The sequence below is a fragment of the Rhinolophus hipposideros genome, assembly GCF_964194185.1.
Source record: "Rhinolophus hipposideros genome assembly, chromosome: 1".
NCBI lineage: Eukaryota > Metazoa > Chordata > Mammalia > Chiroptera > Rhinolophidae > Rhinolophus > Rhinolophus hipposideros.
Genome location: NC_138047.1, coordinates 30,049,155 through 30,077,070, shown reverse-complemented (window position 1 = coordinate 30,077,070; position 27,916 = coordinate 30,049,155). Strand labels below are relative to the sequence as shown.

Sequence of the window (27,916 nt, the reverse complement as noted above, 5' to 3'; positions counted from 1 at the left end):
AAGTTTAGCTAATTAGGAAACGTTAAACATTCACCGGGAGATGACAAAAGCATGATAATAGGTCAAAGCCCTACCTCTTGGCTTCTTCATGTTCTGCTCTTATTGCTTAGATGGTTCCACAGCCACTCGAATCATCCTTTTCCCCAAGTCTGCCTAATTTCTTCTCACCTCTTGGAAGTCTTTCCCGACTCTCTGCAACAATGGCTCATGAGTAGACCTCGTTCTCGCCCCACAGTGAGACTTGCATTCCACAGCAGGTAACTGTCCATGCTCCCATCTCCCGCACTAGTCTGCATGTACCATGTGGCCTGGCCCATCGTTTTTGTCGTCTTCACCATTGTATCCTCCACCCAGCAGTACCCTCTTACTGTTAACAAGTAGTGTTCTTTATGCACACATTGAACTTAGGTAGAGAACAAGAACCAACAAAGCTGGTAAATTAGGAAGCAATGACGTGTATTGTGTTACAAAGGGTCTATTCACTTTATAAAAGGACTTTTTGTAGAATTCCATTGAGTAGGAGTCAGGGTTATTGCTATTAAAAATACCCCAAATCTCAATGGTTTAACATCCACAAAAAGCTTTCTCTACTAGGTAACAGTCATTAGAATGTTCAATGAACAGCTTTCCAAATCTTGTGGCTCCACCATCCCTTATGCCCTTGGAGTCCTCTGCTGGGTCCTCTGCATTTGGCTGGCTGATGAGGAAAGAGAGAGAAAGAAAAGAATCGCTCAGGAGGTTTTCTTCTGGTCACACCTGGAAATGGCGCACATCACTTCCCATCCCATGGACAACAACTCAGTTACATGGCTGCACAAACTGCTAGGGAAGCTGAGGAAAACCTTCTAGCTGTATGCCCAGGAGGAAAGGGAAATATGTCTACTGATGTCTACCGTTTTTGCTTTGCAGAAAAACTCATGTGATCAAAACTTAAATGTTTGCCTTGAATTCATCGAACAAGTTGCCAAAGTGCAAGGACAACTCTTTGGAATCCTCACTGCAACAGCTCAAGAAGGTGAGAATGGCCAGAACTTGCCCATGTGGCTCTCCTTTCTTTTCTTTCTTTTCTTTGTGCTCTTTGAGTTGGTGTGGTTGTATTTCTCTCATTGACCTGATTTGTGGATTCTTTTAGGAGGACGTAATGATAGTTTGGAAGTAATCAAATCACGCCTTTTGCCTTGGCTGGAGGCCACCTTTACTGGTGCTTCCCTGGGGAAACCTGTTAGCGGCAAGGCCCCCTTTCCACAGGTAAGGATGCTAAAGGATTCCCCTGGACTTTCAGCAGGCTTTGGGAACTCAAACATATGGAAGATATGGTTTTGGCCTAGTGAGGGGCTCAACTCTACTTAGGGAATTGGGATGTAGGTATGAAAGGTGAGTTTCTGTTTACAGTCATATGGGGCACAGCGGACTGAGTTTTCCCTTAAGACAGGCCTGCATTCAAATCTCAGCTTTGACTTATTTCACTTAACATAATGTTCTCTAGATCCATCCATGTTGCTGCAAATGATAAGATTTCTTTCTTCTTTATGGCTGCGTAATACTCCATTGTATAAATGTACCACAGCTTCTTAATCCAGTCATCTACCGATGGGCATTTCGGTTGTTTCCATATCTGGTGTCCAATGCCATGATCAGGTATCCACAGCATCCCTGAGGTGGTCTCCCAAACAGGACGCATGCCCATCGGATACCCAACAAAATCTCCACAACATTATAGAATACCTTCCCCAAATTAATTTTCAAAAACAAAAACAAAAAAACAAACAAACAAAAAAAACAAACAAACAAACAAAAAAAAACCCCGAGGCCATCTTGTGGTCACCAGCTGCCTCCAAATCCCTTCACCTTTCCCCTTATCCCACACACCCATCTAACCACTCTCGGTTTTTTCTCCGCGTCCCCAAAACTGTCTCTGATTAGTTCATTCGCATAGTCTTTTCTTTAGATTCCATATATAAGTGAGATCATATGGTACTTGTCTTTCTCTTTCTGACTTATTTCACTTAACATAATGAATGCCAACTATAATTTTATATATATAATGTGATGGTTCGGTGTGGGGTCGGAGGGATGGTGGATAGGGGGAGGGGGGTTCACAGTGTGAGGGATATGGATAATGAACGTGTAAGTATTACCTTGTTTTGTACGCCTGAAACTAATAAATAAATAAATTTATGAAAAAAAAATAAAAATAGTCACTAATTTAAAAATGTAAAAAAAAAAAAAAATCTCAGCTTTGCCTACTCACTAGTGGTGTGAATTCAGGCAAATCAATGAGCCTCTGCTTCCTCCGCTATGACAAGGGCCTGGTGATGACCTACACCTGGCACATTGCTTGGCTCACATTAGACATTAGATAGTAACTTTTAAATGACAAATCAGTCACCCAAATAGTTAGGGTACCATGGGTGCTCAGAAGGGAAAGAGATCATTAGATGGGGGAAAGCTTGGTATTCTGAAACAGTGAAATAAAACTAATTGGAACTTCTGAGATAAGAAGAACACTCAGTTCTGGTAGACTGACAAAGGGAATCACAATGTGTTGTTGATACTGGTGTTTCCCATGGGACAGTGTCAGTGTTATAACTATTGAAGACCAGACCGGAAAGAGAACATATAGCTTGCTTAAGGCATTGACATCATTATGGCTGGGTAAGCAAAACATTAGTAACCTGGATTTTAAACGTTTATATGCATTTACATAAGTTCCTTTCTAAAATTAAAGCATGTTGAGCCAGGCCTTATGAGGTGGTGGCTGAAGGATTCCGGTTTGGAGATCACTGGACAGAATTCTACTTCCTCTTCTGTGGTCCTTGGCAGGTTGTCTAACCTTTTACGTCATAGAGTCCTTATTTGTTGAATGGGGACAATGCTTTTGCTGGTCTAATAGAGTTATTATGAGAATTAAAGTGATAGCATGCAAAACAACTTACATGTGATAAGTACTCTATTAGACATTAGTTGTCTTTTCTTTTCGATACTTTTATTTGGTATTTATTTATTCATTTATTTATTTGGTCAATCACAATTGCTTGCAATCACAGGAGAATTGTATTTTATTTCATTTTTATTAGTTTCAGGCATACAAAATGACAAAGTAGTCAGACATTTATATAATTCACAGAGTAGTAACCCAAACAAGTCTACTACCCATCTGACAATGTACATAGTTATCAGAACATTATTGACAATATTCTCCATGCGGCACTACATATCCCCATGACTATTTTTTAAAATTATAGTTGACATTCAATATTATTTTATATTAGTTTCTGGTGTACAGCATAGTGGTTGGACATTTATATAATTTTTGAGGTGCTCCCCCCAATAAGTCTACTACCTATCTGACGCTACACAGTTTTTACAATACTATTGACTATATTCCCCATACTATACTTTACACCTCCATGACTCTCCTGTAACTATAATTTGTACTCCTTAATTCCTTCACCTGTCTTACCCAGCCATCCAGCTCCTCTCCATCTAGTAACCATCAGTTTGTTCTCCGTATCTATAGATCTGTTTTGTTTGTTTGTTTATATTGTTCTTTAGATTCCACATATAAGAGAGATTAATAGTATTTGTCTTTATCAGTCTGATTTATTTCACTACGCATGTTGTCACAAATGGTAAGATGTCATTCTTTGTTACGGCAGAGTAATACTCCATTGTATATAGGTACCACAATTTCTTTATCCGATCATCTAATAGGCATTTTGGTTGTTTCCATGTCTTGGCTATTGTAAATAGCCCTGCAGTGCACATAGGGGTGCATATATCTTTTCAAATTAGTGTTTTAGATTTCTTTGGATAAATACCAAGGAGCAGAATTGCTGGGTCATAGGTAGTTCTATTTTTAATTTTTTGAGGAACCTCCATACTGTTTTCCTTAGTGGCTGTACCAATTTGCAATCTCTTTTTTCCACATCCTTGCCAACACTTGTTGTTTGTTGATTTATTGATGATGACATTCTAAGAGGCGTGAGGTGGTATCTCATTATGGTTTTAATTTGCATTTCTCTGATGATTAGTAATGTTGAGCATCTTTTCATATGAGGTCAGACAATTAAGTTCTCACACTCATCCTAGAAAAGGTACCACATATCTCATTGCTGAATGACTACAGTCACCTTCAAAGTACTCTCCTTGGAAAGCTATGCACTGATGCCAGTGCCTAGTCCACCCTTCAAATCAATTTGGAACTCTTTCTGGAATGGCCATCAGAGCTGTCATCGTATTACCCTTGATGTCCTGAATGTCATCAAAATATCTTCCTTTCAATATTTCCTTTATCTTTGGGTAAAGAAGGAAGTCACTGGGGGCCAGATCAGGTGAGTAGGGAGGGTGTTCCAATACAGTTATTTGTTTACTGGCCAAAAACTCCCTCACAGACAGTGCTGTGTGAGCTTGTGCATTGTTGTGATGCAAGAGCTATGAGTTGTTGATGAAAAGTTCAGGTCACCTAACTTTTTCACGCAGCCTTTTCAGCACTTCCAACTAGTAAACTTGGTTAACTGTTTGTCCAGTTGGTACCAATTGGTAATGAATAATCCCTCTGGTATCAAAAAAGGTTAGCAACATTGTTGCAACAAGTTGGTGAACTTAATCGTCAGATCTTGTATATCTATTGGCCATCTGTATGTCCTCTTTGGAGAAATGTCTATTCAGGTACTCTGCCCATTTTTAATTGGATTTTTTTTGGTGTTGTATGAGTTTTTAAAATAAATTTTGTATATTAACCCCTTATCAGATGTATTATTGGCAAATATCTTCTCCCATTTAGTAGGATGTCTTTTTGTTTTGATAGTTTTATTTGCTGTGCAAAAGCTTTTTTGTTTGATGTAGTCCCATTTGTTTATTTTTCTTTTGTTTCCCTTGCCCAAGAAGATACCTCACTAAACAAGTTACTAAGGGTAATGACTGAGAGTCTACTGCTTATGTTCTTTTCTAGGAGATTTATGGTTGCAGGTCTTACATTTAAGTCTTTAATTCATTTTGAATTTATTCTTTTATATGGAGTAAGAAGATGGTCCAGTTTCATTTTTGCATGTATCTGTCCGGTTTTCCCAACACCATTTATTGAATAGATTGTCTTTACCCCAATGTATATTCTTGCTTCCTTTGTCATAGATTAAGTGATCATATAGGCATGGATTTATTTCTGGGCTCTCTATTCTGTCCCATTGACCAATTTGTCTGTTTTTATGCCAGTACTATACTGTTTTGATTACTATGACCTTGTAACATCGTTTGATATCAGGTAGCATGAAACCTTAAGCTTTGTTCTTCTTTCTGAAGATTGTTGTGGCTATTTGGGGTCTTTTATGGTTCAATATCAATTTTAGGATTATTTGTTCTAGTTCCATGAAAAATGCCATTGATATTTGATAGAGATTACACTGACTTTATAGATTGCTGTGGGTGGTATGGACATTTTAACCATATTAATTCTTCCTATCCATAAGCATGGTATATGCTTTTATTTATTTGTATCTTTTTAAATTTCTCTCATCAATGTCTTATAATTTTCTGAGTATAGGTCTTTTACTTCCTTGGTTAAATTTATTCCTAGGTATTTTATTTTATTTTATTTTTTGATGCAATTGGAAATGGGATTGTTTTCTTAATTTCTCTTTCTGATAGTTCATTATTGGTGTATAAAAATGCAACCGATTTCTGAAAGTTAATTTTGTATGCTGCTGCTTTACTAAATTCATTTATCGGTTCTAATAGTTTTTTGTTGTTGCTTTGGGATTCTCTCTATATAGTATCTTGTCATCTGCACATAATGACACTTTTATTTCTACCTTTCCCATTTGGATGCCTTTTATTTCTTTTTCTTGTCTGATAGCTATGGCTAAGATTTTGAGTACTATGTTGAATAGAAGTGGTGAAAGTGGACATTTTTGTCTTGTTCCTGTTCTTAAGGGGAATGCTGTTAGCTTTTCCCCATTGAGTATGATGTTAGCTGTGGGTCTGTCATATATAGCCTTTATTATGTTGAGATATGTTCCTTCTATTCTCACTTTGCTGACAGTTTTTATCATAAATGGATGCTGAATTTTGTCAAGTGCTTTTCCTGCATCAATTTTTATGCCATATGATTTTTATTTTTCATTTTGTTTATGTGGTGTATCACATTAATTGATTTGCAGATATTAAACCAGCCTTGCATACCAGGAATAAATTCCACTTGATTGTGGTGTTGGAGCTTTTTGATGTATTGCAATGTAATGAATTCTGTTTGCTAATATTTTGTTGAGGATTTTTGCATCTGTGTTCAGCAGGGATATCAGCCTGTAATTTTCACTTTTGTAATGTCTTTAGTTTTAAAATCAGGGTAATGGTGGCTTTGTAGAATGAGCTTGGGAGCCTCCTCTCCTCTTAAATTTTTTTGACTATTTTGAGAAGAATCAGTGTTAATTTTTCTTTGAATGATTGGTAATTTCACCTGTGAAGTCATCTGGTCCAGGATTTTTGTTTGTTAGGAGCTTGTTGATTACTGATTCAATTTAATTAGTCATAATTGGTCGGTGCAAATTTTCTGTTCTTTTTATTTCAGCCTTGGCAGATTGTATGCTTCTAAGAATTTATCCATTTCTTCCAGATTGTCCAATTTTTTGGCATATGATTGCTCATAATATTTAAAATATTTTTTTGTATTTCTGTGGTGTCAGTGTCACTTTTTCATTTCTGATTTTATTTATTTGGGTCCTCTTTCTTTTTCTCTTGATGAGTCTGGTTAAAGGTTTATCAATTTTATTTATCTTTTCAAAGAACCAGCTCTTGGTTTCATTGATCTTTGTATTTATTTATTTATTTATTTATTTATTTATTTATTTTTAGCCTCCATTTTGTTTATTTCTGCTCTGATCTTTATTATTTTCTTCCTTGTACTCACTTTGGGCATTGTTTGCTGTTCTTTTTCCAGAACTGTAGATGTAAAGTTAGACTTTTTATTTGAGATTTCTCTTGTTTCTTTAGGTAGGTCTGCATTGGTATGAATTTCCCTCTTAGTACTGCTTTTGCTGTTTCCCATAGATTTTTGGGTCATTGTGTTTTTATTTTTGTTTATCTCAAGGTATCTTTCGAATTCTTTCTTAGTGGCATTTTTAACCCATTCATTGTTTAGTAGCATGTTATTTAGCCTCCATATGTTTGTGTGTTTTTCTTTCTTTTTTTTTGTAGTTGATTTCTAGGTTTATATTTTAGTTGTGGTCATAGAAAACACTTGATATAATTTCAGTCTTCTTAAATTTATTGAGGCTTATTTTGTGACCTAAGATGTGGGCTATCTTGGAAAATGTTCCATGTGCACTTGAAAAGAATGTATATTTTGCTGCTTTGGGATAAAATGCTTTAAAAATATCAATTAAATCCATCTGGTCTCGTGTGTCATTTAAGACCACTTTTTCTGTGTTGATACTGTCTGTCTAAAAGATCTGGCTATTGGTGTCAATGGGATGTTAAATTCCCTTAGATAATTGTGTTACTGTTGATCTCTCACTTTAGGTTGGTCAATATTTGTTTTATATATTTAGGTGCTCCTCTGTTGGGTGCACAGATGTTTACCAGTGTTATGTCCTCTTTTTGGATTGATTCTTTTATAATTATGTAATATCCTTCTTTGTCTCTTATTATAGTCTTTGCTTTAAGGTTTATTTTGTGTTGTATAAGTATTACTACACTGTTTTTTTTTTTGTTTGTTTGTTTATTTGTTTGTTTCCATTTGCTTGAAATATCTTTTTCCATTCCTTCACTTGCAGTCTATGTTTGTCTTTTGATCTGAGGTGGGTCTCTTGTAGGCAACATATGTATGGGTCTTGTTTTCTTATCCATTAAGCCACCCTATGTCTTTTGATTGGAACATTTAATCCATTTACATTTAAAGTGATTATTGCTAGGTACATAATTATTGCCTTTTTATTATTCATATTTTTGATCTTCATTTGTTTGTTTTTATTCTTCTTTCTCCTGCTTAAAGAAGTCCTTTTAACATTTCTTGTAATACTGGCTTGGTGGTAATGAATTCCTTTAACTTTTTCTTGTTCAGGAAGCTCTTTATCTTTCCTGCAATTTTAAATGATAGCTTTGCTGGGTAGAGTAGTCCTGGTCGTAGGCCCTTGGTTTTCATCACTGAATATTTCCTGCCACACCCTCCTGGCCTGCAAAGTTTCTATTGAGAAATCAACTGACATCCTTATGGGAGTCTCCTCATTGTCTTTCTCTTGCTGCTTTTGGGATTCTCTTTTTGTCTTTAACCTTTGGCATTTTAATTATAATGTGTCTTGATGTGGGTCTGCTTAGGTTCATCTTGTTTGGGAATCTCTGCTTTCTGGACTTGTATATCTATTTCCTTTGCCAGATTAGGGAAATTTTCAGTCATTATTTCTTCACATAAGTTTTGAATTCCTTGCTCTCTCTCTTCTCCTTCTGGTACCCCTATGATACGAATGTTGGTATGCTTGAGGTTGTCCCAGAAACCCCTTAAACTCTCCTCATTTTTTGGATTCTTTTTGCTGTTTGGGTGTTTTCTGCTACCTTATCTTCTAAATATGTGACTCAATCCTCTGCTTCATCTAATCTATTGTTGATTCCCTCTAATGTATTCTTCATTTCCATTATTGTAGTCTTTGTTTCTGACTGGTTCTTTTTTTATGTTTTCAATCTCCATTTTTATGTTTCCTATCACTTTATTGAAGTTCTCCCTGAGATCATTGAGCATCCTTATAACCAGTGTTTTGAACTCTGCATCTGGTAGATTACTTGTCTCCATTTTGTTTAGTTCTTTGTCTGGAGGTTTGTTCTGTTCTTTTATTTGGGACGTGTTTCTTTGTGTCCCATTTTGGCTGCCTCCCTGTGCTGCTTTTTTTTTTTTTTTGTAGGGCTGCTATACCTCCCGTATACCTCCCAGTCTTAGTAGAGTGGCCTTATGTAGTACTTATGTAGTACATACGCACTGTATGTACAGTGCGACCCAGTGGTGTAGTCTCCCTGGTCAGCAGAGCCAGGTGTGTTCCTTGTGTGGGTTGTGTGTGCTCTCCTGTTGTAGTTGAGACTTCATTGCTGTTTGCACATCAGTGGGAGGGATTGATACTCAGGCTGATTGGTTGTGAGGACTGGCTGTGACTACAGTGGAAGAGCTGTTGTGCAGAGGTGACCATACAGAGCAGGGTTCACTTTAGTGTGGCTTTGGTGCCTGCCTATTCTGGCCTTTCTATATGTCATCTTTGGAGGTGGCTGGGTGATACTTCAGGCTAGTCTGAAGCTGCCTACTGGGCCTGCCATCCCCAGGGCCTCCTGGGCGGGTACCTGCTGCAGGCCAAGTTCAGTGGCAGTTAGTGCCCTACCCAGGTCCACCTGGCATAAGCCACAAAACAATCCAGAGATGGCCCCCACCTGCACAGTACTTGGAGGTGCCTTGAGAGGCCAAGCCATGAACTAATGCCAGCTGTAGCTAGTACCAGGCTTAGGGACACATGTAAACCAGCTGCTGCTTGTTTGGGTTTTGTGAACTTCTGAGAGATTTTTAAGAAAGCCTGTAGCATGAACCAATGCACGCTGTTTACATGGAAAAGCCACTGGAAGTTGCTTGGGTGTGCCCAAAAGTTGGGTAGGGTGGGGTCTCAGGATCACTATGGCAGGGTAGATGAAAGGTGATAGCTGGTTTGATGAAGACTCAGATATAGTGTCTGCCTGTGTCTGCACACAGGGACGGGGAGGGCTGGACAAAGAAACAATGGCTTCTGCCAGCTCCTCCATCTGGGAGAAAGCTGCTCCTCTAGTGCTCACCCTGCAGCTGGATAATTCAGTTCCTCCCTGTATGGTGCCTTTTGAGCTGCTGCCCCAGTGCTGGAGCTCAGAGCAAGCGAGCCTGTCAATGAATAAGTCCATGTGTGATCCCTTTTAGGGGAGCGCCTGGGAGTTCAGCTGCCCTCCATCTCACTCAGCCACAATCTTTGGAAACAGCCACAATCTGTGGAAACAGCCAGAAGTTATGGGGACTTCTCTCCCCAGCACTGAAACCCTGGGCTGGGATCCCTCACTCCTTAGTGGGGAATTTTTGCAGCTGAGAGATCCCTCCCTTGTGTGATCTTAAATCCCTCGTGTGATTTTTAATGGTCACACATGAGTTTGGGACAGGCCCATTCCACATCTTTGCCCCTCCTATCAGTCTTGAGGTGGCTTCTTTTGTATGCCCATAGTTGTAGATCAGCTAGGCTTCAGGCGATTCTCAATAATGATTGTTCAATGGATTAGCTGTAATGGATATGGTCCTGAGAGGAGGTGAGCACCGCATTTACCTACTCCACCATCTTGACCCTAAATCAGTGATCTGCTTCATTTAATCTGCTATTGATTTTTTTGTAGTACATTCTTCATTCCAGTTATTGTATCCCTCACTTCTGACTGGTTTTAGATTAATTTCTTTAAATAAGTCAAGAAGTTTTGTCAGAAATTTAAAGCCAACTTAAAAAAAACAGATTAAATATAGGGCAATATGATAATATGGCAAAGAATATAGGCTATCAAATGTAGATGGCGTGGTTTTCAATGCCTGTCTGCTCCAACCTCAAAACTCGCCTCTCTATAATCTTGTGAGTTTATAAATTCACACAAAGATCTTTTTTTCTTTTACAGTGTTTGTTTTCCATAATTATTAAATGTTTTTTTTTCAATGAAGAAACTTCCCAATACTAAATTTTAATTCACTTAATTTTCCCATACTTTTGGTTTGTATGTCCTTCTTCATGCTTACTATCTCTTTGTTCAAGTTCTCACTAAGTTCTTTAAGCATTCTTATAACTAGTGTTTTAAACGCCGTCTCTGATAGGTTGGTTGCCTCCATTTCATTGAGTTCATTTTCTGGAGTTTTCTTTTGTTCTTTTATTTGGCACATGTTTCTTTGTTTCCTCATTCTGTCTGCCTCTCTGTGTTTGCTTCTATTTATTAGGTACCGATTTCCTATGTCTCTCAGTCTTTGCTAGGTGGCCTTATGTAGTAGGTGTCCTGTGTGGTCCAGTGGGCACAGTCTCTCTGATCACCTGTACATGTGTTCCAGGAGTGTCCCTTGTGTGTATTCTCCTGTTATAGTTGAGCCTTAATTGTTTTTGGCATGTTAGTGGGTGGGATTGACTCTCAGGCTGACTGGCTGTGAGGACTGGCTATACCCACAGTGTATGAGCAGCTGTGGGGAGGTAAGGGAGATGGGAGGTGGGGGCTGAGCCCTCAGAAAGGGATTCTCTCGAGTGGGCTGCTGTGCCTATTAATACTACCCTTTGGATGTGCTGCTTGTGGGGCTAATCAGGTAGTGCTCTGGTGTGGTCTGAGGATGGCTTCTGGATGTATTATTTTTTTGTGCCTCTTAGGAGGGGTCACGTGCCAGCCAATTTCAGCCTTGCCTGTGATCAGGGGCTACCCTATAGGATCTGAAGATCTATATGTGTTTGTTTGCTGCCGGTGTTGGACCTGGAGGCATGTGGGGGTGGCCTTACTGTGAACAGAGGTTGGCTGCCACCTGTGTCAGACCTGGGGCAGCTTAGCAAAAGTCCCAGAGTCCCCTTAGACCTGTTGCCAGCTGCCCATAAGGCTCAGTGGCTGAAAGATCTTCCTTAGGTGGACAGGCTGGGCTGGTTGACCCAGTGTTAACAATGCCCTCAGAATGCTGCCTGAGTTGTTTGGGACTGGGTTCCAGGGATTCACCGGGTATGGCCAGTGGTTTTCACAAAGTTAATGCAGATTTAGTTCTTGCGCCAGACTGAGCCTCTGGCCACTCCACAAGATACCCTGAGAACAATGTGGCCAGCTGTCGTTTGCCTCAGGCCCACAGAACCCTGGGAGCCATCCTGGAAAGGCTGCAACGCAAGCTAGTCTGACTACGTACCATTGAAATCTTCCCAGGCCGCAGTGGGCTGCCTGCTGAAGCCTCCAGCAGCTTGTGGGGCAGGGCCAAATGCCCAGGAGCTGAGGGTGCCTCGGTGATTTCACACTAGTTGGGTGGGGTCCAAGGGAGTCACTAAGGTGGTGCATGCACAAGTGGATTTTACCAGACCAACTCAATCTCAGATTTGGCCCTATGGGGGTGGGCTCAACACAGGAAAGATGGTGCCCTCACATAGGTTACACGTGAGGTGGGCTCCATGCAGGGATAATGGTGGTTATCCCTCTGTGCCTTAAGCTGAAGCCACACTACTCAGTCTTTCCTGATATATTTCTGGTGCCTCTTGAGTCATCATCCTTCCGCTGGAGCCCCAGGTGAGTGCCTGCAAGTGAGTGACTCAGTTTGCAAGTCCTTTATGTGGCACTCTGGGTTTCCAGCCACCTTCTGTCTCACCGTGAGGGATGGAGGGAATCCTCACTGATTTTCACAGCCAGATGTTGTGGGGACTCCTCTTCCTAGCACAAGACCCCTGGGCTCATGAGCCCAGTGTGGGGCTGGGGCACCTCACTGTTAAGGGGGGACCTTCCTCCCAGTTCTCAACCACCACCTGTGGATTTGGGATCAACCTGTTTTATATCTCTGCCCCTCCTACCAGTCTCAATGTGGTCTCTTCTTTATAACCTTAGTTATAGGAGTTCTGTTCAGCTAATCTTCAGATGATTCTCAAGGTTGATTGTTCAATAATTCTTAATTTTATGAGATCATGGGAGGTGGCAGGCATAGTGTTTACCTATTCTGTCATCTTGCTCATTTCCAGATGTCAGTTATCTTTAACCAGTTTTCTTCCCTGGGGATTTTCATATGCTTCTTAGCTTTTCACCTCCTATGCATGTTATTCTGGGTGTAGAGATATAGGATGATATTTCAATGTCTTTTTTTAAAACATTGAAGTATATTTACCTACAATAACATCCACAATTGGATGATTTCGACAAATGCATATATCTGTGTAACTCACACCCCTATTAAAATATAAAACATTTTTATCACTCCAGAGCATTCCTATGCCACTTCCCAACCACTTCCTTCCATTCCCAGGGCAACCACTCTTCTGATTTTATCAGTCTAGATTAATTTTGCCCGCACTAGAACTGCATGTAAATGGAACTATACATTATGGGCTTGATTTCTTTTGCTCAGTCTAATGTTTTTGCAATCTGTCTATGTTTTTTATATATTCAGATGATTTTTTCACGTGTGTATCATTGCAGGACACGTTGGATAAGGAGAAACAGAAAGAGCCTGGTGTTCGGAATTGGGCTATACAACAATTAGTCTCTGAGCTGAACTCATCTCCTAATCAAGTCAATCAGGGTCAAGACGAGTAAGAGGAATGCAAGTTATCTTTTTCCAAAAAAAATTGTTTGTTCTTCATTTGATTTTTAAGTTTGAAAGGAGAATAATGGCTCATGTAAAATGTAGGCATTTGCTAATAAGTAATGTGAGTGTGTGTGTGTGTGTGTGTGTGTGTGTGTGTGTGTGAGAGAGAGAGAGAGAGAGAGAGAGAGAGAGAGAGTTGGGAGTCAGTATCTTTGAAGCTGGGGACAGGATTTCTATATTATGTCATGATCCCCAAGACCCTGCTACCCTTGGCTCCATTCCCGGAGCTCCTTCTTTTCCATAAGCTCATTATCAGCCATTTTTATAAACAGAGGAATATTGTTACATGGAAATCTATTCAAGATGCAGAAAGGAAGAGTTAAGGAGGGTGTAAGAGCAGGAAATGAGAAAAATTAAGAGAAAGAGCAAAAGCAAGATGAAGCAGGCTGCATTTATCTGTCACTTAGGGAGTGGGACTGCGAGATAAAATTCTTTACAGAATGAACAATTCAAGATATTGGAATAATGATTAGATATAAAAATGTGTTTTTAAAAATTGAAGCAATGCCAGACAGCAACAGATATCAGATGCATGCTATGTGCAAAGCCAGGGTAACAAGTTTAAGGAATCACTGGCAAGAAAATCCCAAACTTTGGCTTGTACTTGAAGAAGATAGACATGTGTGTATGAAACTGCATTCGACGGACCTAACACAAATACATCAATAAGGTGTTACCCCTACCACAGCATCGCTCCATTGCGGACATATATGGGACAGCGAGGAATGCTTTCTTAACTAGTTAAGGCTTGTGATGGAATAGGCTGTGGCGTTCTGCCTTGTTCTCTGTTGAGATTTCCTTTTAAGGAAACCATCTCGAACGATTTAGTTCTGCGTGATTAGAAAATACAAATTTCTTTCTCAAAATGCATATAACAAAGTATCTAAATGAAAATCACTCTGTTAATCTTATCCCTGTTAATATTCTGGTATATTTTACTCCAGACATTTTTCTTTGTGTGTATTTGCACGCACACGCAGAGTTACCTCCACACACTCCCATTCATTATTTTGATTGGAACTGTCATCAATGAGCAGTTTTATAGCTGCAGCAAAGTTTACAAATGTAATGTACAAAGAGCATAATTCCTCTAAATTTCTGCAACTTATTTCAACTAATGTCAGCTGGTTTGGAGTGGGGTGAGGAGGATCCTTAAATCTGCCACTTCTTTTCTGGTTTATTGTAGTTCCTTTTATGTAAATATTCAGTTAATTCCAAGCTCAAACTTCTGTTAGGGGCTGTGTTTCCCCTGTCAAGGGGTGTCATTCCCTCCTCCTTCCTTAGACTGGCATCTAGGGGTCGAGGGGGGGCTTGCATGCTCTCCTCGCGCTGGAGGAGAGGGCCTTTTGGTCTTGTACTGCCCGCTGGGTTCTTGCTGTCCTCAGTTACACCTGGGCACTGGTGTCTTGTGCTAAAGCGTGGTGAGATATGTTTTGTCTGGTGAGGTCTCCGTGGACATTTGCTGGCCACTGCTGCTGATGACCAGGTCCCTCCATTTGCCTCTAGTTGTGAGGCAGGGCTTCGAGTCTTTGCTGGCTCTTGATGTCTATCAGCACTAATAGGAGCCAGGAATCCCTACCTCCCTCTCTGTCACTATGGCTCTGTAGTTACCTATGAGGGGCACTGTGGACCAAGAAAATATGACTGCATATATTTTTACAAACTTGTTATTTGGAAATTATTTCAAATACAGAAACTTTGCAAGAATGGTACTAAGAACATCCATATACCCTTTCATACACTTTGGCCCAATTTGCTTTATCATTTGTGTGTGTGTGTTCTCTTTATCTATATACACATATCCCCCGTCCCACCCTCCATTTGAAAGTTGCACACAGGAAGGTGCTTATTGCTTTTCCCTGAATATCCTAATTTTGTTTTGTTTTGAATCCACCTATGGTTCATATTCTGTTTTTATATAAAGCATCACAAATGATGGAGGCTGTTCCCTACATTGTAAGGCAGCCAGCTCTAGGCTCCCTCTCTTACTCTGCCTACTTGTCTCTAAAGCCAGGATGCTGCCTGCTGTGGAATGATTGGTCCACCCAAGGAGGGTCCCATGTTTGGTTGTGACTCAGTTCCAAAGGTATGAATTCCAATACAGTGCTGGATGGGGACAGGTCTGCCCAGGTTCGATGAGCCCTAGACGAGGGAAGACCACTAGATTTTATGGCTGGATTCTGGTTAGGTATCTCGCTTTTCCTCATTTCCTATATCCAATGTACTAGAATATGCAGTTGAATCTGTTCCCTAAGCATCTCCCACATTTCTTTCTTTCTTTCTATTCTACTGCCATTGCCCCGATACCTCTTGCCTCAACCCATTGCTTTCCAATTAGCTTCCCTGTTTCCATTCTTGCTCTACTAAAATCCATTTCCCACGTAGCAAATGTAGATGTATATCTGTTGTATCAAGTCACCCCCCTGCTGAACAGCTGCTAGTTGCCTCCTAGAAAACAATTCTAAACTCCTTCCCAGGGCTCTCACAACCTTGCCTGATCTGGCCTGACCTCTTGCTCCACCCTCGTCTCCTGCCAGGTTCCCCTCGCCTACTCCACTGTCTACTGCTTCACTTGAAGGCCTTTGCCTGTGCTCTTTCAGGAAAATGGAAGTCTTCTCTGACTCTTTGCACTGTTGGCTCTTTATTATCCTCCAGATCTCAGCTTAAATGCGACTTTTCAGAGTCTGTCTGTGACCACTATACATCAAAAGGTCTTTCCTGCCCCCTCCTTTAATTCTCCTTTACAACGATCTAAGAATAGCACTGACCCTAATTTGCAACTTTGAAAAATTTGTTTGCATATTTATGATCCACTGGACTCCAAAGCCTTACTGTCTCGTGTTGCTCTTTTGACAGTTGTTGTATCTCCAGCACCCAGCGTCAGACCTGGCACACAGTACATTCTCAAGAATTTGTTCAATGAATGATAAATCTGTAATAACTTTAAATAAATATTAACCTGCTTAAAACAATTCCTGGCACATGAAGTGCCTCCCTTTCTTCTCTCTGTATGTCATCCAAGGGCACCAAATTAGCATGTATGTTTGCTTGCATGGATATGTGCTCACACGTGAATACCATGTCTTGAGAGAAAACAAAAAAAAACTATTTTATTCCTGTTCATACTTTCCTTTCTTTCTTAGTCTATTCCTTCTTTTAATTTTCTACAGTTTTCTCTTGATAAAAAGAGTTCATTGTTCATTTTCCCATATATATTTTTTATAATCTATAACATATTCACATTTCCCATATATATATTTTAAAATCTATAACATATTCACATTTGAATAAGATCACAGCAATTTCCTTCCAATCTCTAGTAGGCCTATTGTGAAGTTATTGCTACTATGGCTTTGTTTTAGACTTTAGACATTTTGTTCATTTTTGGTGGTGAGAGATGAATAAAATAAAATCTTTGCCTTCAAGTAGTTCACAGTGTGTTTGTAATGAGATTATAAATGTGAACTGAGAGTTGGAGGAGCTCAGGAGAAGGGGAGACAAATTTGGCTCGAGAGAGTCGAGGATGGTATGTGGAGTGGCATTGGCAGGATGAGGAAGACTGGTGTGAGTCTAGAAGACAGTTGCACCCTCTTCGCCTCAGGACCACTGTGATGAAAGAGTGTGGATGTTCTAAGGAAGTAGAGTGAGTAAGTCAAGAAACCTTTGCCAGCCCGTGGTCTCTCACTGCACTAGGACAACGTAATTGAGAACCATTGATTGGTCTTCATCCAATGTCATCCATCACACTCCCTTTTCCTTTTAAATTTAGATAGCCTTAAAGAATAATATGATTTATTATGATTTGCCTACATTGGAGAGAGTCCTTAACTAACAGTGACTGAGCTACATGGAAAAGTTGGGAAACTCGTGCTTAACAAGTGGTGAAAGTCAGAGGCAAGAAGACATGAAATACTTGGTAGTCAGGTGTAATTGTGGAGGGCTTTCTCTACAGAATGGGTAAATAATTGTTTTTACATTTAGGAGGCCTGGGAAAATTAAGTCAAATGCTGCTCTACTGTACAAAGTAATGAGAATAGGTGATAGTATATTGCAGAAAAATGAAGACTTTTATAGAGTGAGGCAACCTGGGAATTTGGTGTAATTAGAGCAGATGAATTAGGGTCATCAGAAGGAGTAATTGAACAAGTTTCTTTGTCCTTTACATTTTAATATTAGTAATTATTAGTCTTTTAGAGCTAGTAGCTTTGTAATTTCTTTGTGTTTGACATTGAGAAAGGATGCTAGTATGTTTTTGCATACAAGTGCTCCATACAATTTGCAATATCATCTAATTGAATGCAGATGTCTTATAAAGTGAGCTTGTTTATATTGAATTTATATCATACGCCAAAAGTTCCTGAGCGAACCTATGCCTTGATTTAGAAAATCTGCCAATTTTGGAGAATCTGTCTTTAGTTACTGATTTCTCTTACAGTCTGGCTGAAACTGAAAAGACTCTTGAAGAAACCAAGGACAAATCGGCCATGTCCCTTTTGGCTGCAGAGGAGGAAATAAGTCAGCTAAGAAATCAGTAAGAAAAAGAAATGGCAGGATTATTTGCAGCCTGCTGATTAATCTTTGAATGTAGCTTTTTTGGTGTTCCATCAAAATATGAAAGAATCTGTTCACAATCAAAGAGGAAAGGCAGCGATATTTTTATTGGTGTTTTATATATTTTTCTTACTACAAAAACATTACCTATCTACTAGAGAAAAGTTTCAAAGTACAACATAGTATAAAGGAAACTAAAAACCCTCTTGTAATTCCAGAACCAGTACTGTTACCATTTGACATATCTTCCAATTCATACATTAAAAATAGGGTTAAAACTACAAAATAAGTATGAGTTTATAATTTTGGATCCCACTTTTTCACTTAACATTGTTTTCACTTAACATTGTTCTCTATTACTAAGAAAAAATGCAGAACTTAGTTTTAAATATGTGTATCATGTTCCATCATTTGGGTATTTCCCTAATATTGATTATTTTGATAGCAGTTTTCAACACTGGAAATAACGTTGTGATAATTTTGTGGCAAATCCGTTTAAATTTCAGATTATTCTCTCTAGGTAAATTTCTAGAAGGGGAAAAGACACCGATCCTTTAAGATTATACCTTCCTTGATCTTAATTTTGATTTTTTTTCTCCCCAAAAAGAGCAAGTGGAAAGTATATTAAAATACATTATATATAACATCCTCATATATATATCATCATGATAGATACATATCATTCTGTTGCCTTCCCACGTTTTAATTGTTCTGATTTCTTAAAAAATACCCACAAATTTTAGCGTGGAACACCATTTTATTTTTCACTTCTATCTCCCCTCTCATCACTTTAATCTATTAGTATTAGCACTAATACTAAGAGATATACCTTCTCAAATACATTGATCATACTACTCAGTGATTTCCAATAGCACCAATTCTGTTCTTTAATGTTTGTAGCGCCTTTTAATTCTGCAGTTACATTTTTAGCTTTTAACATCCTTCTCAATTTTACCCCTTACCTTTTTCATCTTACACTATTGTCTTTTCATTACAGCATGTCCTCTTCTTATGACTTTTACTCCTGTTTTATGATGGCCATGCCTCTTTGTATCTTTATAAAGGTGCCAATTTTATTTCCAAAGCTTTGTTTATTTGTAATATATTATTTTCATAGGTCCATACTTCCACCTAGTACTGAGGATGTTATTCAATTTCCATTGTAGTTTTCCCCATATTCCATCGGTTTAGAGAATGGAAGAGCTAGTGAGGATAGTATATTATGTTTTTGCCCAGCTCTGGACTAGGTTTTGGAGGTCAAATGTTTCCAGAGTTTTGTGCAGTTAAGATCTGTCCAATATAGAACAGTATGACTATAGGCCCGTTCTGCTTTTGCTAGAGTTCTGCATGCCTCTCTTCTCTTCAAGAGCTTTTTCACATGCAAACTGCAGACATGGAGTGGCCCCCTGACCCTGGCAATTCTACTTCCTACGTATTTCTAATTGCTAATTCCTACGTGTTTCCATCATAGTAGCCACTGTTGTTAAGTATACCCATTGTTGTTTATTGCTTTTTCCTCCATCCCTCCCTCCTTCTCTTTTCTTTCTTAAAAAAAATTTTTTTTCTCTCGTTTTTTTTTTTTTTTTTTTTTTTTTTTTTTGCTGTTCAGGCTTAAAACTCTTCAAGCCCATGAGGAGGCCCGCAACAGGAGCTCAGAGCTAAGAGGCTCGGCGCGTAAGACCGTAGAGCCTTTGCGCTCGGAGCAGAGGGGCTTGGAGCCTACGCGCTCGGAGCAGAGGGCCTTGGAGCCTACGCGCTCGGAGCAGAGGGCCTTGGAGCCTACGCGCTCGGAGCAGAGGGCCTTGGAGCCTACGCGCTCGGAGCAGAGAGGCTTGGAGCCTACGCGCTCGGAGCAGAGGGCCTTGGAGCCTATGCGCTCGGAGCAGAGAGGCTGGGAGCCTAGGGGCCCCGATCAGAGAGGCTTGGAGCCTACGCACTCGGAGCAGAGAGGCTTGGAGCCTACGCGCTTGGAGCAGAGAGGCTTGGAGCCTATGCGCTCGGAGCAGAGAGGCCGGGAGCCTACGCGCACTGAACAGAGGGGCCTGGAGCCTATGCGCTCAGAGCAGAGAGGCTGGGAGTACAGAAGCCCCGAGAGTAGGCGCTGGGAGCAGAGGAGATCTGAGCGGTGGGGCTCGGACAAGCGCGGCTCTGAAAAGCCCAGCACAGACGCGATATGCAATTATGAGAAACAGATCCGAACGCTGAAGGACGAGATCGCTGCTCTGTGTGCTGAAAAATCTGCCCTCCAAGGAAGGTCTGACACATTCTCACAGACCCTTTCCTTTAAGTTCCTATTGTTAGTGATACAAGCCTGGCTTGGAAAACAAAGTAAAATGACATGCTTGAACCGAAATCCCAACAATATGGGAAGCTTTGAATTGTAAAGGGCTTTCTCTGACTGCACCCTTCCAGGGTGAGAAAACACTCCCTGGATCCCCAGTACTTGGGCACTAACTGACCTGGGGCTGACGATGAGGCTTAAGGAATGAAACTGAGACATATGAGAAAGGAAAATTCTTTGGCTTGAAACCAGATTTGAGTGGGCCTATAATGTAAGAATGACTGTTCCATGATAGGAAGATCTCTGAGTCCTCCCTCCCTCCTTCCAGGGATGACCAGCTGCCATTCTACTGGAGGGTAGTTCCTTTTTATAGCTCTCTGTGTTTGATGGCTGTGTAGGTAAGTGTTCTTGTGAAATTCCTTTCTAGCGATGGACAGAACGTTAGGACAGGTCATTCAGTTAGTGTTAAGTGAGGACAAAACAGTATGTTTCTGTTTGGAGTTGCTGCATTTTCTTTGTTCTAATGTTCCTTCCTCCCCCCCGCCCGTGGCCTGGTTCAGGTTATCAAAGCCAGCACCGCATTCTATTCCCCTAAATGTCTTTCATTTTGGGGAATCACTCCTCCCGTGTTGTGCTTGTACCGCCTTGTACTGGATCCTAGGAGTGGATTCTGGGCATTTTTGCCTAACTCTGCGTTCAGTGACATCACATTGATAGCTTGAAATTGGCCATGGGTGGAGAATTTGTTGCACCCTAGAAACTGGCAAGCGCCATCAATGAGGGCTTCCCCACCTCTATTCTCCACGCTGTCCCCCACTTAGAGTTCATGTTGCACTGCCTTTTGCACCATAGTTTCTTCTACAAAACCTCCCTTTTCAGGAGGCCCATTTCCTTTGGGCTAGCTAGTCTGATAATTTAGGTTGTACTTGGTAGTCACATATGTTTTACTGATATGGTGCTTTCCAATTCGCCAAGTACTTTCACATGTATTAGCTCACCTGGTCTTCCAACCTCCACCCCCACCTCAAAATAGAGCAAAGATTATGTGGGTGAAAGCTGAGGCTCTGGAGAGGAGAAATGATTGCAGACGCTGCCACTGCTGTGACATGGAGAAGCTGGGACTGTAACATAAATCTTTCACATAAGGCTCATGTGGTGTGAGCTCTTATACCATAACGTCTACCGAGGTGTTGGGGCACGAAATACTGAAAATCTGACTTCTTGAACTCGGGCTCTTGCTAGCTGTGTCACTCTAGGACAGCCAATTAACTTTCCTGAAGTTCAAGTTCCTCATCTGTAAAATGGCCAACAATCCATGCTGGCTTCACAGGGCTGCTTAAAGGATACGTTGAGGTGCTCAATGAGTGAAAGGGTTTTACCAATCCTAATTCACCATGCAAATAAATATCGAGTCTTGTCTCGTGGTTGTGATCACGTCCGAGGCCTGGTGGATTCACAGCGCCTCTGACAGGCCTAGTGGAGAGGTCAGGAAGGCAGCTGCGTTCCCGCCTGCAGGGGCGCATGGCTCCTTAGTATCGTTTGCGGTTTACGAGGGGAGGAGCAGCAGAGTCCAGGAAGGACAGAGAAGTGAATCAGAGTGCCTCCCTGCTGATTCTTGCTTATCAACAGGTCCGCCAGGAGCCGGTCTCCTAGCCCTGCCCCTCGCGGCCGCAGCCACAGCCGCAGCCGCAGCCGCAGCCGCAGCCGCAGCCACAGCCGCAGTCAGAGCCGCAACCGCAGCCACAGCCGCAGCCGCAGCCCCAGACACAGCCGGGCAGGCAGCCCCTCCACCGCAATGGTGAAGATCAGGACCCCGTCTCCGGGTCGCGCCCGACTGTCCAGTGCGGCGCGCAGGGCTGCCCTCCTGTCGCGGTTCAACGATGCCTATTCCCAGGCCCGCCTGGATGCCCAGTGCCTGTTGCGGCGCTGCATTGACGAAGCCGAGACTGTGCAGCGTATCATTTACATCGCCACAGTGGTATGTGACACTCCAGCTGCGCTCCAGGGGTCCTTGGGCGCAGCGGGGACACACGTTTTGGTTAACTGAACAGCTTAACAAGACTGGTAGAGCCTGAGGTCCCTGCAGGAGGGTGGGATTTCCCTCCCGCCCTCCTTTCTTCTTGTTTTCCTTTCTTCCTTCCATTGCAAGTGTGTAGGATGAGTCGTTTTTCACAATCAATAACTATTCATATATATTAATATCGATACTGACCAGACATTTGTTGAAGTAGTCATAGCTGTAGGACTCTCTCAGATGGGTACATACTAAGTTGATTTGCACTGAATCTTCTAAATGGACACAGGTGCACCAGTGGATATATTATTGCTAACGGCAATCATTTGATTGTTTTCCTTCAGTTCTTAGAAATATGAGAAGGCCGTGATTGTGTTAACTCTTCTGTTTATTTAACTAAGAGTAGTTGCTAAAGCTGCCAGCATATCCGCTACTTGAGTATGGCAGATTAAAAAGTGCTGATGTAGAATCCTAAATCCCAAAGCAAATGCGTTTGTTCCTTGAGTACCATATTGAGCTGCTGAGTTCCTTATGAGAACAGTTAAATGTTAAAACAATAGAACAGAACATTGGTGTGGGAGCAGAATAATCAGAATCTACTGAACTTTATGCTGTATTTATTATTTTATGTCAGAGGTCAGCAAACTAGCACCTGTGGGCTATAGCTGTCCCTGGCCTGTATTTCTTAGAGACATACCACCAGAGAATTAAGAATATAAGAAGGGTTTTACATTTTTAAAGGGTAGTAAAAAAAAGAAAGAGCCTATGTCTAAAGCCTAAAATATGTACTATCCAGCTTTTTACAGAAAAAGTTTGCACACCTCTGGTTTTATAATTAAGAATCACTTTCTGAGTTGGTTAAAGTTCTATAAACATAGAGACCATGTCTTTCACGCATACCTGTTTTCCCAATGCCGACTACATAACAGGGATTTCATACATAATTCTTTTCTTTTTCTCAGAGGAATTGGGGATGGGATTTGAGACGGGAAGCAACTTCGATCATGTAAAGCACTTCCTTTATTTTGTCTCAGTTCCTCCACCCGCTGATATCACAAAAGCAAAATATGGACTGCTTCACGAATTTGTGTGTCATCCTTGTGTAGGGGCCATGCTAATCTTCTCTGTATCATTCCAATTTTAGTATATGTGCTGCTGAAGCGAACACCATACATAATTCTTGAATTAAATTTATGTGCCAGATAACATGCCAGACCTTTGATGTGTGTCTATGTACTGCATATACCCTAGATTAATCATTTTCTCTCATTTCTTCACCAGTAGTATGGTATTACTGTGACAGCATAGCAACAACTAGCACTTTTCCAGTATTTATGTAATCATAGATGATCTATTTCCTTGAACCTCTGTACCAACTGCTTCCTGCACTCAGGATTACCAGAACGACGGTCCAGCGTCTTGAAATTAATGAACATGGATAGTCATATACGCATTTGTGTACTTTTCAAAATTGAGATGTGTATGTTCTCCCAGATTAAAATTAGTTTTGACCAACTGTGTTTAGTTATTAGAATATCCATGAGATGTTGAATTTTTGATGGGTGTTCTTCATTTTTTGCTTTGGACATCTTTGCCCCCCTCCTCTCACCAAACAAATTTGCTGATATTTTTATGCGCAGGAGGCATTTCATATAGCTAAAATGGCATTCAGACATTTCAAGACCCGTGTGAAGAAATCGTTGACACCATCTTATGCGGGGTCAAATGACTTTGAGAATGCTGTCTCGGATTATATCCTTTGTCATCTTGATCTGTATGATTCCCAAAGCAGTGTAAACGTAAGTGTTGGGTCTCTTATTGGGGACAGTTTGCTGCTGCTGATGTTTATACTGAATACTAATGACTCAGAAGTCCATTTGGTGCTTAGTATTGCTTCTATGTAATAGAAGAGCAGAAATGAGCAGCACCCAATTTACTTTGTAGAACCAGTCATCACTGGCTATTTCTTTCTTAGACGTTTTATGGGGAAAAGTATTCTGAAATTTATAGTTCTATTCTTTCAATAGGCTCTTAAGACTGCAAGATAGAATATCATAGTGCTTAAGATAAATTATTTTGGGAAAGATAGGTGTGGATTTGCATCCTGGCTCTGCCACTTATTAACTGTGTGACCTTGCACATTTACTTAACCTCTCTGTGCTTTAGTTTTTAAATCTTTACATGGGAGCAGCAATGGTCATGACCTTATAGAGTTCTTGAGAGGATTAAATTAAAGGAAAAGGGTAATTTGCTTAGCACAAGACTTGGCACAGAGTAGACTCTCAATAAAAGACTCTCAATAAAATAATAATAATAATTATTATTATTTATTATTTTTATTATAGATTATGAACAAGTCAGAGTTCTGTGTTGGCATATTGTATAACTTGCCCAGAATAAGGAAACAATAAATAAAAGCTACTAAGGCTTTTTTTGTTTTTTTTGCTGTTTTTTTTTGAGACTCTCTTGAGGCCTTTAGTATGTCATTTGTACTCTGTCATCCCTCCTCCTTCCCTATCAGTAAGGCTTTCTCCTTTTAGCACATGTAATCCTTCTCCACTGTAAGTTGTTTTTACTCACATGCTCTTTTCCCACCTTCCATCAGTCATAATATCCTTAGGATTGTCAGTTTCATGTCACAGGTTGGTAACAAGTTGATGCCATCTTTTTGTTTTTCAGGATGTGATCCGAGCCATGAATATCAACCCCAAGATTTCATTCCCTCAGGAAGTTGACTTTTGCATCCTCAGTAACTTCATCCAGGAGATATGCTGCATTGCCTTTGCAATGCAGACTTTAGAGCCACCCTTAGATATTGCATTTGGGGCCGATGGAGAGGTTTTTAATGATTCCATGTAAGAGACATAGCAGAAGCTAAGGGGTTCTCTATAAATAAGTGACCTTGTCTCTATTACCTGGGAACAATTTAGGGAAAAGGACTGTGGGTGGGGAAATCAACAAACAAGACCTGATTTCCAGGCCCTGCCGTGTACTTCCTGGTACTACAGGGCAGGGCCCTCGCCTGGGGTCATTTTCTTTCTCAGCCAAATCTGATTCAGGAGGGATGATTTCCATTCAACATATTGGTCTTGGGGAAAATTAATGAGTACCTGGAGCCTCTCTGGACCTTTTTAAAAGAAAGGTGCTATATAAATACAAGTGTGTATTACTTTTTATTGTTTAAAAATTTATTTCTTATTGAGGTAGCATTGACATATAGCATCATATTAGTTTTAGGTATACAACATAATGATGTGATGTTTGTATATATTTTGGAATGATCACCACAGTAAGTCTCGTTAACATCTGTCACCATACATAATGACAGAAATTTTTTTCTTGTGATGAGAACTTTTAAAATCTACTCTCTTAGCAACTTTCAAACACGTACCATATTGTATATTACATCTTTAGGACTTGTTTATTTTATAGCTGGAAGTTTGTACCTTTTGACCTCCTTAACCCATTTTGCTCACCCCCTCACGCCTCTGACATCCATCAATCTGTTCTCTGTATTTATGAGCTTGATTTTTGTTTGTTTTTTTGATTCTGCATATAAGTGAGATCATGTGGTATTTATCTTTCTCTGTTTTATAACTCTTAGTATAATACCCTCTAAGGTCCATCCATGTTGTCACAAATGAAAGATTTCATTATTTTTTATGGCTAAGTGATATTCCATTACATACATTGTTTTCTCTCTCTCTCTATATATATATACACACACACACACATATATATACACATATATATACATATATATGTTTTATATATATGTATATATATATGTATATATGTGTATATATATATATATATATATCTATCTATATATATATATCTATCACATCTTCCTTTATCCATTCATCCATCAATGGACACTTAGGTTGTTTCCATATCTTGGCTATTGTAAATAATGCTGCAGTGAACATAGGGGTGCAGATATCTTTTTGAATTAGTATTCTGGATTTATTTGGATAATCACCCAGAAGTGGAATTGCTAGATCATATGGTAATTCTATTTTTAAATTTTTGAGGAACCTGTATATAGTTTTCCATAGTGGCTGCACCAATTTACATTCCCACCAACAGTGCACAAGAGTTTCCTTTCTCCCATATCCTTGCCAATACTTATTATTTCTTGTCTTTTTAATAACAGCCATTCTAACAGGTATGAGGTTGCGGTTTTGATTTGCATTTCACTGATGATTAGTATGTTGAGCACCTGCACCTTTTTGTGAACCTATTGGCCACCTGTATGTCTTCTTTGGAAAAAGATTGATTCTCTGCCCATTTTTAAATCAGATTGTTTGGGGTTTTTCGCTTTTGTTGGTTTTTATTGCATTATTTAGGCCAGATTTCTGAAAATGTGGTGTATGGGTCACCTGCATCAGAATTACTCAAGTACTTGTTAAAAATGCAGATTCCTGGATCACACTCCATGACATTTTTGCAGTATAGGCCTGGGGTGGGGTTGAGGAATCTGTAATTTAACAAGCACCCAGGTATTCCTTCTGCACACTAACATTTGGAAATCACTGCTCTAGACTCTTTTATCGAGGAACACTAGATGTCTACCAGCTTTTAAATGGTAAATGTTTCCTTTATAAATTAGAAGAACTTTAATTTAGAACATTTTACTGAAATTGTATGAGATCTTATGATATAGCTAGAGATTATCCTGGAGGAGACCATGCTAATGGTTAAGAACAGGCTCTGGTGTCAAACTGCCTGGGTTCTAATCCTGGATCCACCACGAATCAGCTGTACAGGCTTAGGCAGCTACATTTTTACTCAAATTTTACTTAATTTTCCTGTTCCTTAATTTCTTCTGTCAAATGGAAGCAATAATAATACCTATTTCTTAGGGCTATAGAAGTTCGTTGAGATCATTCAGATAAAGTACTTAAGGACGCTGCCTGGCATGTAGTGTGTTCTCAGGAAATGTTAGCTCCGGGTCTTTGCTCAGGTTGTAGAGTTATGGGTTGGTGGCAGCCCCCTATTCATACCAGCTTGTTGACGATGGAGACCATATAGCTTTATTTTGCTTATACAAATCACAACGATGGCATTTCCAATTGCCTTATAGCATGTTATATTTTCTTGCCATCTCCCAGCTTCTAGTTTCTTTCAGATGACTGCTGCCAGCGTGCATCCCCTCGTGGAAGAGCTGAATATTAGAACATTACACTGCCGTTGGATCTTTTTGATTCTCTTACAGAGCATACAATATCTGCATGCCTCTTTTTAAAATTCCTTTTTCCTTAGAGCATTCATGGTCCCACTTGGAAATATTCACCCATTTCAGTTCATGGAATCTGCACATTTCCCAGACCTCTGGCAGGCCTCCTGCTTCCATGCCTTAATCAGAGGGAACATGCAGCCTCTTGGGGGCTCTTTGTGGCCTGTGCTCTTGTATGGCTGTGGAGTGGAAACTGGAGTTCCTAGTAATGGATTTGGCTCTGCTTCTAGGATTTCATAAAACAAGTCTAATGCTTTTTCTTTTCATTCTCTCTTTTTTACTTTGGCAGCCTTTCACACAGGTAAAAGCATTACTTAAATTCTCTTCCATCTGATCTCATGGCTTCAGATTTTTTCCTACGAAGGGGGTTTGAGACTTCCTGACAAATGGATGGTTTCCTTGGCCTGTTCTCCATGCTCTTCCGGGCATTTCTTTTTAAGAAAGTGTCCACATTGCATGGCGTTCCCTGCTTTGAAATGACCAGCCTAGAGGGGCTAACATGATTTC

The 27,916-nt window shown here is 40.2% G+C and overlaps 1 protein-coding gene across 2 annotated transcripts in view; it reads left to right on the top strand.

The window, feature by feature from the left end:
• The window catches only part of SPATA18 (spermatogenesis associated 18), a 44,163-nt gene that overhangs the window by 8,493 nt on the left and 7,754 nt on the right, over positions 1–27,916 (top strand). The window contains exons 2-9 of one of the 2 annotated variants that reach the window (XM_081061525.1): positions 910–1,015; positions 1,133–1,248; positions 13,156–13,268; positions 17,760–17,855; positions 19,485–20,129; positions 21,786–22,134; positions 23,811–23,969; positions 24,850–25,025. In XM_081061525.1, the coding sequence (XP_080917651.1) occupies positions 910–1,015; positions 1,133–1,248; positions 13,156–13,268; positions 17,760–17,855; positions 19,485–20,129; positions 21,786–22,134; positions 23,811–23,969; positions 24,850–25,025 (1,760 nt within the window). The remainder of the gene's footprint in view (positions 1–909; positions 1,016–1,132; positions 1,249–13,155; positions 13,269–17,759; positions 17,856–19,484; positions 20,130–21,785; positions 22,135–23,810; positions 23,970–24,849; positions 25,026–27,916) is intronic. The other variant, XM_081061526.1, reaches the window with a different exon arrangement.